The sequence below is a fragment of the Phalacrocorax carbo genome, chromosome 2, assembly GCF_963921805.1.
Source record: "Phalacrocorax carbo chromosome 2, bPhaCar2.1, whole genome shotgun sequence".
In the NCBI taxonomy this organism is placed as follows: domain Eukaryota; kingdom Metazoa; phylum Chordata; class Aves; order Suliformes; family Phalacrocoracidae; genus Phalacrocorax; species Phalacrocorax carbo.
In genome coordinates, this window is record NC_087514.1 from 22,163,383 (window position 1) to 22,183,230 (window position 19,848).

Sequence of the window (19,848 nt, forward strand, 5' to 3'; positions counted from 1 at the left end):
CAAGTTAGCACCATAAAATTATTGGAAGTAAAGGATATTTTATGTTTTGTCAGAGAAGTTTAATGATCAGATCGTAACATCTATTTATATTCTTCAAATTCAAAGCATTTATTTATGTAGTAAACTTTGATTTTTAGAGTACCTGTTTTAATAGTCAATTTTTGAAGAATAAACACACTTTTTTTCTTTTTGTGGGGGCAATAATGTTACAGTGCTAAAGAATGTAAAAGTAGAAGAATATTTTTCTTCGGAGATTTTTAAGTCAGTGTTATCAAGATTATAAGAATAAAGGTATGCACTGTTGTTCACTCAAGTACTGATTAACTTTGTGTTTAGGCTCTGTACAGTGAATGTAGATTTGGAAACTTTGTAGTTGTGTTTTATTCACCAAGAGATGAATAAAGACCTGTTTTTTCAGAAGTATAGTGCAGCTGCATGTCATTTAAAGTCCCTCTGTGAGGAAGAAAGAACAGTATGAGGGGGTGAAACAAAAATGCAGTGTTGGACAGCAGGTCTTAAGTGTACAGTGCAGACTTCCAGCAGCACCATACCCATTGTTTAATACCCAAGAAGTAATTTTCTAAGCACAAAATCGTAGATATTGGTTGTTGTAAAAAGTAAAAATAAAAATCTAAAACCTACATAAAACAATTCCATTGCAGAATTGATTCTTTAGTTCTTAGTTTTCTAAATAAAACTACATCACAGTTGGTCTAAAATAAAAATGGTACTACATAAAAGAACAGCACTGAGTCTTGTAAACAAATTCTGTGCTTTATCTGTTTTTACAGTGAAATTTTATGTGCTTATTTCCTGCTTTTGTATCATAAACACATTTAAATAAGCCACTATTTCAGTATAGTTTCATGTTAGTCACTTTTATTCTTTCCTTAATTAAAGAAATTAATTATGCCATTGTACTATTCGAGTATATGACACCGTCATTTTGCGTGAACATTCGCTTTCACTGTTTGAAATTTTAGATATATTTACTGTATCTTCTTTGTAGCAGATATTCTTCTGTTATAGGGATTTGGAGTAAATTTTGTCACTCTTACTCAGCTTGCCTTTAGTAGAGAATTCTGACTGATGTCTGCACAGCAGTACAGCATTCGCTCAATGTTTCTGTCTATTGCATGTGTAATTTTATGCTAAAAGAAATGGTTATTTAATCCTTCCCTTACGGTCAGTTTACATCCTTCTGCACAGCTTAGTGCTGTTTTACAAATGATCACCTGAAACTTCTATGAAACCAGCACTTAACCCTAAGGAAATATGGAAAAGAACTGTATGTAACTAGTCAACACCAAACTGTTGACTTAAAAAGAAATAATACAAAATTTGTCAATAACTCTTGCAAAGATTCTTTAGCTAAACTGGAGAATATTGATCGGTTAATGCCTAAAAGTCAATACTGCCACTTTACATGATGCTTTTTTTAATTGGCTTTGGTCATGAAATGCATGAATTTATGCAAAAGCGTGTGTTGCCCTTTGCCAAGGAAGTAAGCAGCAGTTGGGTGTAGGACGGAAACTTCTGGTCAAAGATGCAATGCACTGTATAAAAGAAAACAATAAAGACATGAAAATGAGATGACTGTGGATCATGAATCTTATCCTGAGTAGTTAATCCAAATACATATTGGTGCACAAATGTGTTAATTTGATTTCACGCATATCTGTAATCAAAAGAGTGCACTGATTGCAAACTAAGTCATCAGAAGGCAGGAAATAATAAAATGGTGTCACGTCTAAAGGCTGTGACTGGTTTCCGTAGGAATCTGGGAATGACACTGCTGCTTTGCTTTGTTACTGAATATAGAGATGTAACAAATGTTGCCTGGCTTCAGTGAACTGTGTACTCTGAGCTCTGCTGCACCTTAATTTGAAGCATTCCCTGTAGCAAGAATACTGTTTATTTCATGAACCGTTCTGGGAGGTTAACTTTCAAATGCTTAGACTGTTCACTCCCCACCCCCGCCTTTTCTCTCTATTTGCTCCACTTTCAGTTCCTTGTCTCTTGTAATGTTATAGTTGCACACGTAGGTCTGTTCCTGTCTTCTGAGGAACGCACTGTAATACAGTTTAGCAGCGGTAGAGAACTTTTTGTACAGATAGAAGAGAAAGTACAGGAGACTTCTCAGAGACTTCTAGGTTATAAAATATGAAAAAACCCAAGTCTAGTCCCTTTCATATCCTCATGTTCATTTGAGATTAGAGAAAGTTTTTTTTTTTTCCTCAGTTGTGTAATCTCAATTTACTGTGTACTGCTCCTGCAGTGCAGGAGAGTTTGGCAGCAGCATGGTTGTATACCTGTGAATATGTAGCTCTTTGCTGTTGTTACAACTTTAATTCCCTACAGCTAATGCATTCAATTCTAAATGGACAGTAGTTTAACAAATATACGTGCAAACTGTTCAGGAGATAAGGAGGTTGGAAACAATGAGCTAAAAGACTGAGGAGAATCCGACCGAACTTTTTTGCCTCATTAACTGCATGTGACCTACATGTAAATAATTCAATATAGTGGTTTGGGTTACATACTGAACAAATGTGTTCATCAAAGAATGGTTTGAGTTGGAAGGGACCTTTAAAGGTCATCTAGTTTATCTGGAGGGGGGGTGGTAGTACTTGTTTTTCTGTTGGTCTCCCACATGCTCTGCTCTAAACCAGCATATTTTAACCTTAGATTAACTGTAGGTATGATGGGTAGGCAGGTAGCCTTTACACTTTTCTCCCACAGACTCAGCCTGATACACAGTGTCTTCAAGTGGAGCACAACTGTGCCTAGATACTTGCAGGAACTGGGGGGGCAGGTACTGGCTGGGACTGTCACAGAATGTGCTAGCAAAATGGAAGCATGCTGGAAGGCATCATGGATGTTTCCAGCTCCCATATCTCTAGATCAAGAAGGATAATGCCATTTTTGGACCAGGGAGTATTGCTAAGTGGGTCCATTTTTAGTGGGGTGACATGTAAGGCAGCCTCAATTTGTTCATGGAAGTGTATAGTAAGATTCTTAGTTTAGTGGCATCATACACACTTGGTCAGTTAGAAGCAAAATTTGGTGAAGATTAATGCAAAGTAACTTCAGCTGATGAGGCAATGTCACAAAGTTAAGCTTACTCTTGGTAACGCACAGAGTAGAGAGGAATTTTGGGAGTAGGATGAAGAAGGGAAGTTTGGTCATGAAGTATGTTATCTAAAGTAAAGTAAGTTGAACATGTACCATGATAAAGGGTGTTTGGATATGCATGATATACAGGAAGAGTTGATCTATTGTTCCTGATAACTGTGCTTCAAGAGAAATATCCTGTCCAGTCTGCTTATGTAGAGTTCATTATGGACCACAGTACCTTTTAACTCTAGGTAGTTTTGAAAAAGCTCTCTCTTCACAGCCATTCAGTTACAGCAGTTCCTCAAATTTTACAGTTCTATTTATAGGGGGGTTGTAATTTGGCTATTAAAGCTAATAGCAGAGGTTTAATCTTGATTTAGAAGAATTTAGCTTCAATGGAGATATGTGTGCCTGATTTTTTTTTTTTGTGGACAGTAACTACTTGGTCTAACAGCAAAAATAACGGTAACTTAAATGTGGTGTTTGCTACTATAGAATTTTTCATTTTTAATTTCATATAGAATTTTCATTTTCATTTCAACAATCAAGTTAATTTCTCTGTAAAACACTATCTGGATTTAACTGAGTTCCAAGATACATGACGTTCTTCCAAACTGAAGTTATAAAATTTTACTTTAGAATCACAGTGGACAAAGTTGCACGTACCAATTTTTTGGGTGTACTTTTACGATATTTATCACTTCACTGTGCATTTGTATTACTAGTTTTAGTCAAATTGAAATTAAAACAGGGTTTTCATTTAAGAGTCATTGTTTGCTGTCTCAGATATATCAATATTTAGATAAACTTCTTGTTCTTTGTCTGAAACGTCCAACTTCACATATCTGGTATGCAGAAGCTTGTGTTGTTTAATCTGAATATTTTTACTAAGAGGGACAGAATTATTGGGGGGGATCTGTTTGGCTATCTTCGAAACTGCATGAATCTGAGAAAAACTAATAGAAGAAGCTCATTTCAGGACTGCAGGCTTAATTTTATGCTCTGAAGTTTTATGCAGGTAATCTTTTGTGTCTGATATTCTTCCCATTTTGAGAGAGTTGTGCTGCGGGGAAGGAGGGTTGTAGTGGGGTAACATCCTAAAATGAAGGCTGCTGCATTGTGGTTAGCCTCCACGCTAATCTGAGCATCATTGCTACTGTCTGGGTTTCAAATATATAGAACTTGGCAGCTATTTTTTCCAAACATGTCATGTTTTTCAAGTTTAAAAGCATTGGTTTTTCCACACTTTCCCCTTACAGTTTTCCTCTGCAGTTTGGTTGGAGTGTTTGCTGCTTGCAACATTTTCCATGTTGTCAGCCCCACTCCCTTGGCCTGTGTTTGTTTTCCTATCTGTGATGAAACTTGGATGTTAGTGAGTCAAATACCTTCCAAGGTTATGGTTTTTATCTTCCACGTAGTTTTGTTCTCCTCTCCAGACTCCATATAGGAGCATAGGACTCATGGCTCTTTGACCAGGATGGTTGGAAGTGGCATTGTGAGGGAGTTGGGTTCAGAGTGGGGTGGGGTATGTTTAACATAGTTATGTATAGACTGATAGGGGAGAAATGCCTCAACTGCTGGAAGACCTGAAGGCAAATCTAGTGTTGTCTTGCCTGCTTCTGTGGTCAGTCAGCTGTGAGACACAAATCAAACCGAATTAATCCAAGTGTTCGTGGAGCTACTTGTTGTCTGTTGCTCCCTGCTCCTAAGAGAAGGCAGCATCTCAGCTCAGATGATGTGAGTGGGATAGAAAAAACTGATGAAGGTCAAAGGGACTGGCTTTGTGCTGTGAAAATAAAATTTTATGGATGAGTCTATTAGAATCAGTGACCAGCTTTGGCCATAACCATACTTTGAATATTGAAGAGATTTTTAAAGTTATTCAACACACAAAGGCACGTCAGAAATTGGAGATTGTTCCATACTGTAAACATACTCTATAGAGTCTAACTCATTTAATAACCAATTGGCTGGTTTTTTTTCTTTATTGCAGTCAAGGAATCTTTAGAGATCTTACCAGCAGTGATAGTGACACTCATGTGCACTTGAATAGGAAGCTATTAAAAGTACTTTCTGTACTTTTGTTTAACCTATAGGTTGCCAGTATTTTAACATATCTTGTATCCTATTTACCAAGGATTCTACTGATTATTTTTTTTTTCAGAAAAAGAACCATAGTAAATGCTTGTTTTTATCTTGAGCCTTGTCCATTCGAAGTTTTTAACTTAAATGCTGTTGCTGACCACATCTTAAGCTGCAGGACTGAAGCTGACCTGTATTTCTGTTTAATACCACTTAAAATAAAGTGGTCCATTTATGAAAGGATATGAAGAAGATGACTATAGCCCTGTTTACACAAGTGATTAATTTTTTCTTTTTATTTTAAGAAGTTACCCAAAAAAAAGAAGTGATGGAAGATGTCAGTTTTTGAAAAACAAACTTGGTTTCTTGCAGGCAGAATGGATTTGTGCAGGATCTTCTTGGTGAGCGTCTTCCAGCGCTGTGCTGTCACACATACTTAACCAGCTCCTGTAACTGATGTGGGCAAACTTTTGTCAAGTTTTGTTAGGTGGCACCTGTTTCAGTTTTAAACTTCAGGTTTAAATGGGAATGAATAGTAAATACTTCTTTAAAACATCAAGAAATATGAAAGCTTACTGGTGACCTAAGGAATTTTTTTTATATACTCGTACTCTGCTGTATTAAATAGACTAACAGGAGTTTCAAGGATAATTATGTTCCCATATCTTAATGGAAATTACTGATCTGTTATATATTGATATTCTAGTGGGCTCAGTTTGTATGGAACTGTGTGACATAATTTTGAGCTCACATAAGGAACATTGCCTAAAAATTGCATAAAGGTGTCAGCAGTTCGTAACACTTAAATGGCATCTGAACACACTCTATTTCAGTGACAGTTTCAAATAAAAAAGGAAGTAATAGTCTGAGAGGTTTCTAAGGTTCATCTTTCATGTAATGAAGGATTATTGGGAAGGAAATAATTTAAAAAAAAACACCTTATTTTGATATTACGATACTTGGATCTGAGTTGAGGCTTCATCATTACATATTAGTGCTGCTTCTGACTAATCACTGAAGTTAGTTTGACAATAAATGTGACATAACTGTATGCCAAGAGATTAATTGTTAGATCATAAAGCATATTTAAATGGAAAATATTAGTGTTCCATTTTTGATATTGACTTAAGTTTTCTTCTTAATTTAAACCATTAATTCTAAGTCAATGAGTATGGGGTTTGGATGCGAGTTCCCACTTCAGTATGCTTCCCATTATGACTGAGCTATAGTTCTTGTCAATTTTTATATATATTTTGCTTTTCTTTCCATCACTTCAGTGTCATTTCAGTATTTTCATGTTTTGTTACTCTATTTTTATCAGAACTTATATCATTAAAATTATGGGGGTTTTGTTTTCCTGGTCTTTATGTATAGGCAGCTTGTCTGTAATTCAGATTCTGGGGCTATCAATGTAGTGCCCAGTTATTGACTGTCTCAGCGTAATTACTTCGAGGGTTTTCGTGTTTCCAAATGTTTGTGAATTCCTTCTTTTTTGTCATACTGTTCATTTGCAGTGTTCAATACCAACTACAGATACAGTTATGTGTTGATAACCCCTTTTTGAAAATACAAAAAAGGGGAATAATCCCTACTGTAATTTGAAAGATTAAATACCATTACGCGATTTTTAGCTTAAATGAGGTCTTGAAATATGTTAATATTTTTTCCTTATATTGATGAGAATAATAGAAAACAAGACAAATGTACTTCTGTGGAATCAGTTACAGGTAAAATCACTTTACAACAAAGACAGTGTTTATTTTGTAAATTTAGAGCTAATTGTTACTGAAGATATTAAATCAATGGCAAGCATAAGTTAGCATGTCAGTTAATATGCAAAATGGAGAAATTATTTGGAGAATAGCTTTGTAAAACTTACAGGTGTTTTATTTTTGAAAATAGTTTAACTGGAAGGTAGTTGCTCACTAATACAGTATTTGAAATAGTTTGTGTTTTAAAATACTTGAACGTTGAGGGGAATTGTTAGTGTGGAATTTTTTTTTAAATTGAGACAAAGCAACTTGGTATGTAAATATATGCAGCAAAATTAGTACATTAGAAATGGAGGGGAGGAAAACACATTACTACTAAGAGCCCAAGAATTTAGGCTTTTTTAACAACAACAAAAAGATTAATTAGACTTCATATTTCTCTACAAATTCTGATCATCAAGTTTCTAACTGTGTTGTGTCCTTAGGAAATTAAAAAATTGTCTTTGTGCATTTGGTGTCAACCCTGGAAGCAATTTGTGAAACATTTTATTTGTAATTACTGCAGTGGAGGAGCACTGAGATGCTTGCTTAGGCAGGTATGTTCTAGGTCAACTCTAACAGTCTTTAAGCTTGGTATAAAAGGAATTTGAGTTTTCTTCATGTATTTAAGGTTCTTGTTACCCAAACATATCACACTTATAGTGCAGTGCTGATAGAACAATCCATTTCACGTGTATGAAAATCTGTGTGACATGGCAAATCATGAATATTACAAAACTTTGAGGGATTAAGAGCTGTGGTTTTGGAATTTGCCTAGTGATGTATTTTAAATTTCAGATTCACTGCCTATGGTCAAAGCAGCTTATTTACAAAAGTAGTTCTGTCCTCCCAAAATGCCTGGAAGATTTTATTACAAATTTGTTGTAAAGGTTAAATGAAAAGGTATTGAATAAAGGAGAGGAGAATGAGAGCTGTTCAGTGGGGGAAATGTGCACAAATACAACTAGATCTGTCACATCATGTACCAGTGCTACCACCCATCAGCAAACGTATTTGCTTTAGCAGGCTTCTTTTACTTTGGAGGAGTACAAAGAATATGAGATTTTGAGGAATGACTTCTTTGTCTCTAGCTCTTGATGACCACATGGGGACTCATTGCTTGTCTTTGGAAGTATACTTAGTTTTAATGAACGTTGATGGGGAGTTACTGTTGAAGGTCACTAGTTCCTGGCTATATCTGAAACATGTTTCTGGATAAAGGGTATTGGCTGCAATTCATTATGAAATAGATGGATGTCTTCTCCTGGTTGACTTTATTTGCATAACATTTACTTACAAATCTTCATCCCAGATGAGATGGGGAAGATACATTGAAATAAACCTTTCTTGAAAAGAAAATAACATTTCATGTTAACTACCATCTAAAATGCCTGAAGTTTCTCAAAACTCTTTGCTACTATCAGTCTCTTGTTCCTTACATTTCTAGTGTATTTAATTGTTCCTAGTACACTAGTGATTCTTGATTTTTATTTTCATTGTATAGTAACTTTTCCTTCAGTTTTTCTCTTAAGTTTTATCATAAAATGAAGGTATGACTGTTAATGTTTAATATTAATTAAAATAACTTCAGTTTTGTTCTTTCTGTTCTGTAAAATGGTATCTGAAGAATTTTTACAAATTTTATCTTGGAAATTAGCTTATTCATTATGTTTAATTTTAGGAAATGGTGCTCTTGCAGAACATTCTGAAAATGTGCATATTTCAGGAGTGTCAACGGGTAAGTCATTTTTTGTAATGTTTAAATTTCATGCATGACTTAAATAGTAAATATTGAAAGCCACCTGGTATCTTATGAAGAGATATTTGGCTATAAAAATTATTACTGCCTTTTGCAGCATGTAATAAGGAATGAAGCAACTGGAACATGGAAAAATTCTCATAAGATAAAATTGATACCTGCATGCTCACGAACAGATTATGCCTTTCTAAGTGGACTGCTTAATTATTTTTCCATACAAACATTGAACTAAGAGAAAAGTTGGTTTAAGTTGAATTGATATTTTCTTTCCACAGTAAAGTTTTTGTGAAATGAAATATATTGAAATGTAATTTTGGACACTGCTACTATCAAATAATATTAATCCAGGAGTTATGCGTTTCACCTGATTAGATTGAAGCGGTAACTGAAACTACTGTACACTTGACTGCACAGTTTCCTTAATACAAGAAAAAAAGAATTTTAGAACTCGTGAAACTGAGAAACTGATGATATGCTGGGAGAATATGGGGTATGAAAGCAGCACACATTGCTCAAAGGCTGCTACGTTTACTTCCAGTAGGCCGGTTTTAGGCCTCTTCTGGGCAGCAGCCATGGCTGGGATTGTTCTGTGTTAGTGATGTGACTGTACGTTCGTCAAGGCATTAGGTGATACCACTGTGTTGTCTTTGTTCTTCAGATGTTAAGCAGTGTCAGCTAAGCTGCTGGTCATGTTTCACGATACAAATACTCAGAATATGTACAAATGGGGAGACAAACACTCTTCTTCTGTGGGTAAAAGAGTACAAGCCTGATTTTTCCCATAGGGAAGCTACCATTAATCCCTTGATATCAAACTGATTTTCACACCCTTCATCTAAAAGAGTCAAAATGCAGAATTGTCCTTTTTGACAGCAGCTTGCACATCTTGCTATAGTTATCCTTGCAGTATCGCTTCAAATGTTACATTGCTACTTGTGCACACAGTCAAGTTTTTGGATAAATGTATGGTCAGTGGATGGTGTCTGTTATACCATACTACCTTCTTTTTCTCTTCCATCGTTTGCCACTCAGACTGTCAAAAATCTAATTATAGATCTTTGCTATCCGTTCTTGTGCTGCATCATGAAGGATGTTGTTGCTTTTCAACAGCAGTAATGCACAAAGTATCGTATATAGTACCTTTGTGGCACATGGTAAGTAATAAATAACAGATACTTGCCATTGTCGGCACAATTGTTGCTAGAATTAGATTGAGACACACAGAGAGCCTAAAACCTGGCTATGTGGCTTTCAGATTGTTTTAACCCTTCATTCCTTTATTTATGGCAACAGTTGTGTCACAGGTTGCAATACAGGCAGAAAAGCATGTACTAGGCAAGAGGTGAATGGAATTTTTGACTCCGCTTTCAGTACTTTGGCCAGCATGCTCAAATGGGCAGTGCCAAGAGGAGGAAACAGAATGAACTTTCTACACAAGATAACAGCAGGTGGTAGACAGACCTTTAACTACTGAGAAGAAAGATTCAGTGAGGACTTCCATTTAAAAATAAATTTTTAAAAAATATAGTAGTTCTGGCGGTCCTTTGTTCTAAAATAGCTTAGCTTACCAGCTGAGGAAAAATAAACATCATACTTTTGAAGTTTCTATCTTAATATAAAGTCAAAATTCTTCACTGGAGAATTTTGAGATAATGGGGATGGAGGTAGTCTGTTAATGAAAACCTGAAGAAAGTGCATAGGCAGACCCAGTGGCTTTTTACTTAGTTCTTTGTCTGTACATCTTAAATATTAGGTGTATAGCCCAAGTATTAAAGATGGGGATGGATGTAGATGATTTTTAAGTTCCTTTGAAACAATCTGTGTCTCCCAAACATGTTTCTGAACTCGCAGTTTATATATTTCATGAAGCATACCTAGACAGCTTTATATTTATCAGAATTTTAAGCAGAGTTCCTGTAAAATGGAACCAAAGACATCTGGCCTTTAATCTCTCTAAATCCAACTTTAACTTGGTGTTGAAACCAAGCAAGCAATTTTCTTGGACAGTTGCTGCTGCAAAAGGATTTAAAATGAAATTATTGTCTTGATGGTAGATTTCCTGTCATGCTGCCACTGTGAGGCTACACGACCTACCTTACTAAATTATGTTTGAATAGCACAGACTCTGTGGTCCTTGGTATTTATGCTTTTGCTGTATATTATATCTGCCAAGTTGCAGATACACCCCTAATATACAAGCACCCTTTTTCTACCAACAGCAATAAAGGAATGTTGTCTTTTACATATAAGCTATCACTAGAGAACCAGTGTTTATGCCTTTAAAATCTGAAAAATTGAGGAATAGTTTTTAGGTCTGTCTTTCAGGTATGTAGCACAGTACTTGCCACAACTGCAAAACCAACACACACACACCCCCATATTAAAGAACTGCAGTGGTGAAAACACTTGTTCACAACAATTTTTTTTTTAAATTATAATGGTTCCTTTTTACTGAGTGTGTCTCTGTATTGCAGAGCAAAGGGCATTTTAACTTAAAGCTTTACAGCTTGTCCTGGAGGCAAAGATTCCTATGCCTTTTTCCCCTGTAGTTCTCCAAATAAGACTTTCAGTGGCTCCTGAGAGTTACAAATGCAATAATTATCCTCCCTATTCGTGGTTTAGACTTTATCACAACATTATTCTCTTTTTACTCTAAGCTGTTTTAAACACCTTCAGATCATTTATCCAGCTGCATTCATGTCCTTACCATGTCCAATATAATGCATGCCTTATCATCTTGTGGTTCACATTGAAAGCTAATTCTTCTATCTTTTCAACTAATCTCCTGGCATTACTGTGAAGATAAATCCCTAATCTCCCTCTCCCTGCTTTTCTGAAGTGACTTTTTTCCTTGACATGTTGTTCACTGTTACTACAGGTTCTTTACTTCTCTAGATCTTGCTACAGAATTTTTGCTTAGGTTTCTCAATTATTTTCTTGTTATAACTTGCAAGTTGATTTCTGTACTGTAAAGTTTTCATTGGCTCTGTTCTGTTTACCAGTCAACATCCCGTAGGTAGTTCATGGTCCTATTCTGTAATGTGGGGCGGTGAACAACCATTATTTTGCACTTTAGTTTGTGAAACATCTTCAGTCCTAATTACAGTATTGCAATCTACTGAACATAGTTACGGCAAAGTAACAAACAGAATTGCAAATAGATTGTTAATAAAATAAAGGCTCACAAAGGAAAGAGTTTAAAACAGGTAGAAGATGGATGAGCAGAATTTTGATTCCCATGCCCTACTTGATGTTGCTCACATTCTCCATGTTTACAAACACATGAACAAAATGTATGTGATATTTTCAAAAGTTTAGAAGAAACATCCTACTTAAGCAGAGGATCAGGAGCTGATTTTAAAAGTCTTGCTGTTAGCTTTATAAAGTGGATTTCCTTTCAAACTGTTCTCTTTTAAAAAGTTATCCTTGATTTTAAAAATCTTTCTGAGAAACTCTTCTCTCTCAAAATGACAGCACTTCTTCAGCACAGCTTCTATGCAGTTGATCTTGACCTCTATACACTTTTTAAGCAAATGGGAGGGAGATTTCTGTTGTCTCCTGAGTTATAAAGTAAGAGATTTCAGTGAATGAATATATACGAAGCATGCAAGTACACTTAGCTTATCTAGCTAACCTTCACTTAAGGAAGCTGTAATTCCCTTTTCAAGTCCATCCCCTTTGATTATTTTTTTTAACCTCCACTTGATCATACACACACTTTCTTCAGTTCCTTTTTTTTCTCTTCTACAGCAGAAGTACAGTATTGTTCACGCCACCCTGTATTTTAGTGCCTCTGATCATTCTTGCTTCCTCATACCCTCCTTAGTCTGCTTCTCTCTTCCCATATTGGATGGTGCTGGAAATGGTCATATTTTGCCCTTAGCTTTTTAGTGTTAGCTTTAGTGGAAACAGAGAAAAAGCCATCTTAATTAAAAGAATAAAGAAAATATAGGGATATGGATGGTATTGCAAACAAAGGCTAAAAAATATCTGAGTTTGAGTAAAACTGGAAGTTCACATGGTGCTCTGAAAATACTACTTTGGTTATACAGGCTTTCCATGTGGAATTTCTTCTGTTCAAACTCATGTAACAAGTGAAAGTTACTGCATGTACTACTGCAGGGATTGGATTGAGCAGATTATAGTTATCAGTGTGCGCTGTGCCAGCATAAGAAGTTGCAAAGCTAATTGCATAGTAATTTACAGTTGCTAGCAGTGTTTGGAGGTTCCTGTTCAACAGATATACACTGTACGTATATTTGTAGCATGCTTAAGTTTTTGGAGGTGAACTTTAAAATTGAATAAACGTGTGTTGAATGGAGTACGTTTATCTTGTAGTGATTTTGTTTGTCAGGCAAATTTAAAAGCATCCTTAGAGGTTCTCAGTGACAAAATCTCGTATGTCAGTTTTTAAATATATAAAACCAGGTGAATGTTGTAACAGTATAAATTTCACCTGAAGGGAACTTACTTTAAGCTAAGCAGTATTTCACTAGTAACCAAGTAGTGTGTGGAATTGCTTGCCAACATCTGCAGGCTTGGTGCAAAATGTCTTACATATTCTTCTACTTTTTCGCATGTGTCTTTGTTTCAAACCTGTTAAAACTGCTATTTTACTTCAACATTTAATTGTGAATAACCGTTTTTTCTTTCCAGCCCTTCCTTTTCTTGTCTGAACAGATGTAAAGTATATCCAGATCATTCACACAGGAGCAGTGTTCCAAAATATCATGGTATTAGAGCACCACCTATAGGGTTTGCTCAAAATTAAAACAAGAAAGTTTCCAGGGTATAATTGATTGTATATGAAAATAAAATAACATCCTTCTGTATTTTGAGACTTTTTTGTCCCTCAATATTTGGACAGGTCCTACATTCTGTAGCCAAAGTGTGTTAATACTGATCTGTGCAGCATGAATGAAGCTTTAATAAAAAGCAATGTTTTCTTACAGCTGTATGTGAAAATGGTAAATTTACTGTGTTTTATTTTTGTTTCTAGAGTTATGTATTTAAGCCAACACAGAAAATGCAGGCATATGCCAGCATTTTTGTCTTTTAATCCTTTTAAACCTGTTTTTAGAAATGTATTTGTTACGCCATATAGAAATATTTTTAAGTAATAATAATTTAAGAATATAACTTTTTATTGTATTAGAGCTAGTCAATAATTTCAGGTCCTTGTAGTCTTGAAAAATGATCTTAAAAGCTTGATTGTGGATAAAAATAGAAAAAATTAATAACCTGTTTACAAATTACATTATTACAACTTTTGCACTATTACGTTCTTCATTGTGTTTGTTCAGTGCATCCGTTCTGATTGTTATTTTAAGCAAATACATATTCCAAAGTTTAAAAGATTCTAAAAGCTTTTGATCATCAGACAATAATGAAAACGCCTCCTCATTTGTAATAGTTCTTGTGTTTAAACTACTGTGTGTAACTGATTGTGCTACCACTAAACTTCAAGAACCCACAAGTTTTGGACTAGCAGTGTGGAAATTGTAAAAAAGAACAGTGGGCAATTATTTATAATGTGTTTTCTGACCTCTGAAATGTCCTTATAGTTTCAGGCTCTGTAGGGAGAGTATTCTGGCTTCCTATTTATGTGAAGGTTGTGAATATGCTGTATGACAGGTGTTGGATATAAGACTGCTAAGGGGGAAAAAAAAAAACCAGCAAAACAAAACCACAAAAATAATCCGTACATTACTTGAAATAAAATCAGCAGAGCTGAGAACACTCCAGTGAAAGGAACAAGGAACTGAGTTAAGGCCAGTACAGAAAGCTGCGCCTATAATAAAGTAAGAATACAAATGGCTGAGTTACTTCAGTTGCATAGAATTAGTCCTATAAATACAAGCTTTCTAGTCCATTATCAGAAATGTAGTTACCCAAGTCCCTCTTAAGAATAATCTCCTGTAAACCTAACTTTTAATATCTATAAATTGTATGCTGCAGTAAGTGCTCTTTGCCTTCCAACCACTGGAATCATGTGTATGAAGATTATTTCCATGCCAAGGGCTGGAAGTGGGTATATAAATGATAGCCAGGCACTGGGTCTTCCTAAGACAGGAAATTTCAACTACTTGATTATTTTGCTTTAATTTATCTTTTACCCTCTCATGCATTTTTCAGCATAAGGTGTTAAATGCATAGTTAAATTGAACTGAGTCTTTGTGAAGGTTAAAAATAAAATTAGGAAATACAAAAACTTTCACATTCCTAATAAAGTTGTCAAAGTCTGTATAGAATAGTTTTTAATCTGTAGTACTAATTGACATTAGTATCAACTTCTGCACTGGCAGCTTTGGAGAACATCTTTCAGCTGACATGTTGTGATCTGTGTGCATTATGAACTCCTTTAGACATTGTTTTTATTGCTATCTCATCTAACTCAGTGGATATTTTCCCTGATAAGTGTTGATTGGTTTTCGTCCTTCCAGCTTTTAAAAAATTTGCATTAATCAAGTTGCTTTCAATATATATGTATTTTTTAGCTTGTGGCGATATTCCGGAACAAATTCGATCACCAAGTGGGACAATCACAAGCCCGGGGTGGCCCTCTGAGTATCCTGCACGAATCAACTGTAGCTGGTACATCCATGCAAACCCAGGGGAGATCATTACTATAAGGTAACAGTGCTCCTGTATTAACCAAATGGATTGAAGAAGTATTGACAGTTTTAACTGCCAATTTTGTATGGAGCAATTTCTTCCTTCCTGTAAATGTGGGATTTCTGTTTTGTTTGTTTTCTGTCTTTCCTTTTATCTGATTGGCACTTACAAAGCCATGTAGCATTTGTTTTCAGCTGGAGATTTGGTGAGAAGAAAAAGGTTCTATGTGCTCATTTATTTGATTTCTTTTTAATGTCTCTGAAATATAAGAATTTTGCATTAAAAATATGGAGGGGAAATTCTGTAATGGTTCATTGCTATGAAGTCATATGATGTGCTTAAATATGACAGGGTATCAATAGATATGATTGCAGTTTTGGAGAAGCTGACTTTTGGGGCAGGGAGCTCCTCGCAGTTTCACATATCTCATAACTTTTCCAAAGCAGTAATGTGAAAAAGTAGTATTGTGGGTTCAAGTTCTTGTGAGATCATTTCCCATTACTGCCACAAGGGAAATCTAGGCTTGTTTTAGTATCAAGATACAAATTCTTACTGCTTCGCAGGCTGATTGTGAAACGGCATTAGCTGCAGATTTACTTCCAGTACAGACCTGCTGACCTAAGAAGCATCTGTTCATTATGAAGTATTTGCTTTGACATCAGTTACTCTTTTGAAGTACTGGTTTTTAATTTAAACAGTCTTTCTACTAAATATTAAACTGGCATAAATGCAAAGTAGGTAGAGCTGTTCATCTGCTAGAATGCTTTCTAAACTTTTTAATACAGTTTATTTTTCATAAAACTTTTTTCTCCCCTCTCACATTGTTTTTCCTTCCACTCATCTACCTAGCATACAGTTCACATTTCGTTTCTGGTTTACTGCTGTGTTGCCTGTACTGACCTGTTTTGGCCAGACTGTCTCTGCTTTACACTTCATTACCATGGCAGCATGTCTTGATACAGCTGTAGCCATACCATGGCATTCCATGACGTACCCATTGGCTAACCGAGTAGTGCAACTGGGAGCAAATCTTATCTGAAATCATAGTTTTGAACAATTTAGCTGTATAGTATTAGCTAAGTATAGCATTAGCTAAAGTTCTGATGAAACTGGGATTAAATAAAACCACCTAGTAGTATATGAAAGTCATTAAATGAGACAAAGACAATTTCATTAACAGACCTTTTTTTTTTTTGAATGAAGGCTTAATGTGTTTTTCTATAGCAAAACTGAGCTTCATTAGGTAGTGCGTGCAATATTTTGGTTAACAGAATGAATTCTGTCATAATAAAAGTATCATCACTACAATGTGAAATCATATTCTTACATGGGTAGAGAAGCCGCTCTTTCTATTTCAGACCAGAACTTACAGATAATTTCCATTTTTATGTATAGCAGTTCATCAGCTTGGTTGTGTAATATCCAGTTCAGTAGCACTTCTGACTTCTTTCTCTCTCTTCCCCTTCCCCCTCCAACCCCCACCCCCCCACCCCCCCCACAGCTTTCAAGATTTTGATGTTCAGGGATCACGACGATGCAGCTCAGATTGGTTAACAATTGGAAGCTACAAGAATATTGAAGGCTATAGAGCATGTGGTTCCTCCATTCCTTCACCATACATCTCTTCACAGGATCATGTTTGGATCAGATTTCATTCAGATGACAGCATCTCCAGAAAAGGCTTCAGATTAGCCTACTTTGCTGGTATGTTTCAAATTATACCTAGTTCAGTTTTATCGTTTGGTTTTTTTTTCTGTTTCAAGGACCACTTCCTTCTAACAAAGTACAGTATATGCATTTCCTGTAGTTGATTTAAGGCTTATTGAAAGTATACATTGTATAGATTATTTTGATCCTATGCACCACTTGACTATTCAAAGCGGGAATTAGTGTTCACAGAAATAAGCACAGTGAATTATTTGGCGGGGGGAAGTTCACTACTAATGCTAGGCAAGTTGGAAGGCTTTTTAACATAGCTTAAGATGTGAATTTTTTTGTCAGAATAAAATTAGTTGCTGAAATAGCTGGCTAGACTTCTAAGTAACATAAATAGGGCAAGAGAAGGAACAAACGGTAGGATTTTCTTTACATTTGCATCATTTTTTCCCATCTCCAGAAGTGTTTTTCTTCAAACAGAACACTCCTTTAAAAAAAACACACACAATTTAAAAACCTATTAAAATGATAAATTACTCTAGCCAAGAATAGACATAGTTTTGTACATGTAAAATTTTTCTTGGATAATTGAAGTATGCAATATAAGCTATTTACCAGTAATAATAGTTTGAGGCTGTTTTGTGGGCAATTCTTGCTCTAGCAGCTGTTGCCAAGAGAGAGGAGGTAGACAGTCATGGGTAAAGACTAGCTCCAAACTTTTTTCTGGCCTTAAGTGATATTAGGATTTCATATAATAGCATGATCATGGTTTTCTATGTCCTGATCATAAAAAATACTCAATTAGATTCCTCTTCGTTTTCATAATAGTTTTGTGTTCTCTTGCTTCCTCACTGTATGCCTATACCCTACTCTCTGATCTGCTCCAAATCTCTGTGTGCTTTTAACTCCTCCATAAAACAATTCATACTCTCTTATATCTATCCACTGCCACCCAGCTTCAAAACTATTCCACCAAGATTCAGTAAAATGAGCCCTGATGTCCTCTAGCCTAAGCCCTGTTTGCCCCTGTTCTGCGTTCTGCATTCTAGAAAGAAAGAAAAAACCTAATGGCTTCCTCCACCCTGTCATTCCTTCACAAACCTGAAGTTTCCAGGCAGGCTTATCCCTTTCTAGTGCATGTTTTCAAGCCTACAAAAAAGTTCCCTCTACACTTCAGCTCCTTGCAGCTTAGCAAGCCTTGGGAGAAGTAATGCAGCCCTGCATTTGATGCTGGCTCAGCTTCAGGGCAGTGTTCTGCCTGGGTTTTGCTTACTGTCTCACCAAAAAACATGACTGGGGGAAAAAAGTGCCACTGTCTAATCAGTCATCCTCCACTACTGTTTCTGCTAACTGCCCATGCACATGCTGTTATCCTGTGTGAGGCATTGGCTTCTGCCCTGCTTATCTCCCTCCCCTCACAGGCATGGAGGGAGGGCAGCATTCCTGCCTGAGGGGCTTTGAGAAGGTAGGGCTTTTTGGATAAGCGTGTGGAATGGGCAGAGGAGGCAAGTCACAGGCTCCATTAGAGATTTTTCTAAAAATCCTTTCCTATCCTTTCCTCTGATCTTGAAACGTTTCAGTGTGTAACCCCTTTTGGAAGAAGCTGTAATATTTTCAACAAAACGTGATTTTTACTGCTACGTGATTTCTTCTTGTTAGCATCGTGCACTGGTACTCAAGTACTTAAGACTTTAATCCAATGTTTTTAAATGTCTTTAAAAAAAAATTATTTAGGGTGGGGGAGGGTTGTTCATTGGTTTTTGGTTGTGGTTTTGGTGTGTGGTGTGGTTTTTTTAAATGAACAGTGCTGAAACTTTGTTTTGAGCTTGGTCTGTATGCTTGATATGATACTTATGAAGTATTTAATGATTGAGATGGAAGCAAAGTGTTTCAGTGACGGAGTGTTCTTCTAATGTTGTAAATGGACCTGTGTATAGAAGAGTTGACAAATCTGTTTTAATAATCATTTGATTGTTTCTGCTTTCCAGTGTGAAAAGGAGATCCCTGAAATACTAACAACATTTTTGCTATACAGTCAAATGTGCCATTATGTTTTTGATTTCTTCTCCTTAGCATCATGCAGTGGTGCTCAGTTTAACTCCTCAATAGACTATTTAATTCAGTGTTACTAAGGCTACTCTCAAAGGTTGCATGTGATCTTAGAAAAGGGGAAAAATAGCAATATGTCAGTTACATGGATCCAAGTTAGACCTACTTGTGCTGGAATGATAGAAACAATATAGATTACAGGTGTAAAAGCGACCATTAGGGAGACCCATGTTTAAAAACTGATGTGGAAGATAGGCCATGTGAATTTTTAAATTAATTCTTGTTTAAAGTAATAAATACCTTCCAGGTAAATATTCATATTTCACTTCAAGCAAACAAAACAACAATGACAAAAGCATTACAGTTAGGAAGGGTGATTGACTAGACGGTAGATTTTGTCACTTGTCTTTCTTTCCTCTGTCTTTGTCCCACTCCTTTTAATTTATCAACCTCTTTAATTATGGGTATCGAAACGGGATGAATGGAGTTTACTAATGGCGATATAGAGTGGAAAATAGAGTTAACAAAAGTACAGAGGTTTATGTTCACTGTAAATGCATGGAAGGATTGTGTTAGTCCTTTGGCTGCAACTGCACATGGGTTCTGCAAATTATCTTGTACTATCCTGAAGTCTTTCATGGTACAGCTTCTGAGGATAGTCTTATTTTGTACATCTCTTACTATTTTATTACTCTAATTTTTGATTCATATGTAAACTTCCCTGATGTAATGACTTCGGGATCTGTGATCAAAAATGCTAAATCAGGATCAAGTAAGCAGCTCTTTTCTGGGATATTTAAAAGCCTTCAGAAGGAAGAG

The 19,848-nt window shown here is 35.8% G+C and overlaps 1 protein-coding gene across 2 annotated transcripts in view; it reads left to right on the forward strand.

The window, feature by feature from the left end:
• The window catches only part of LRP12 (LDL receptor related protein 12), a 54,817-nt gene that overhangs the window by 24,414 nt on the left and 10,555 nt on the right, over positions 1 to 19,848 (forward strand). For both annotated transcript variants that reach the window (XM_064442249.1, XM_064442250.1), the window contains exons 2-4: positions 8,632 to 8,688; positions 15,207 to 15,342; positions 16,826 to 17,028. In XM_064442249.1, the coding sequence (XP_064298319.1) occupies positions 8,632 to 8,688; positions 15,207 to 15,342; positions 16,826 to 17,028 (396 nt within the window). The remainder of the gene's footprint in view (positions 1 to 8,631; positions 8,689 to 15,206; positions 15,343 to 16,825; positions 17,029 to 19,848) is intronic.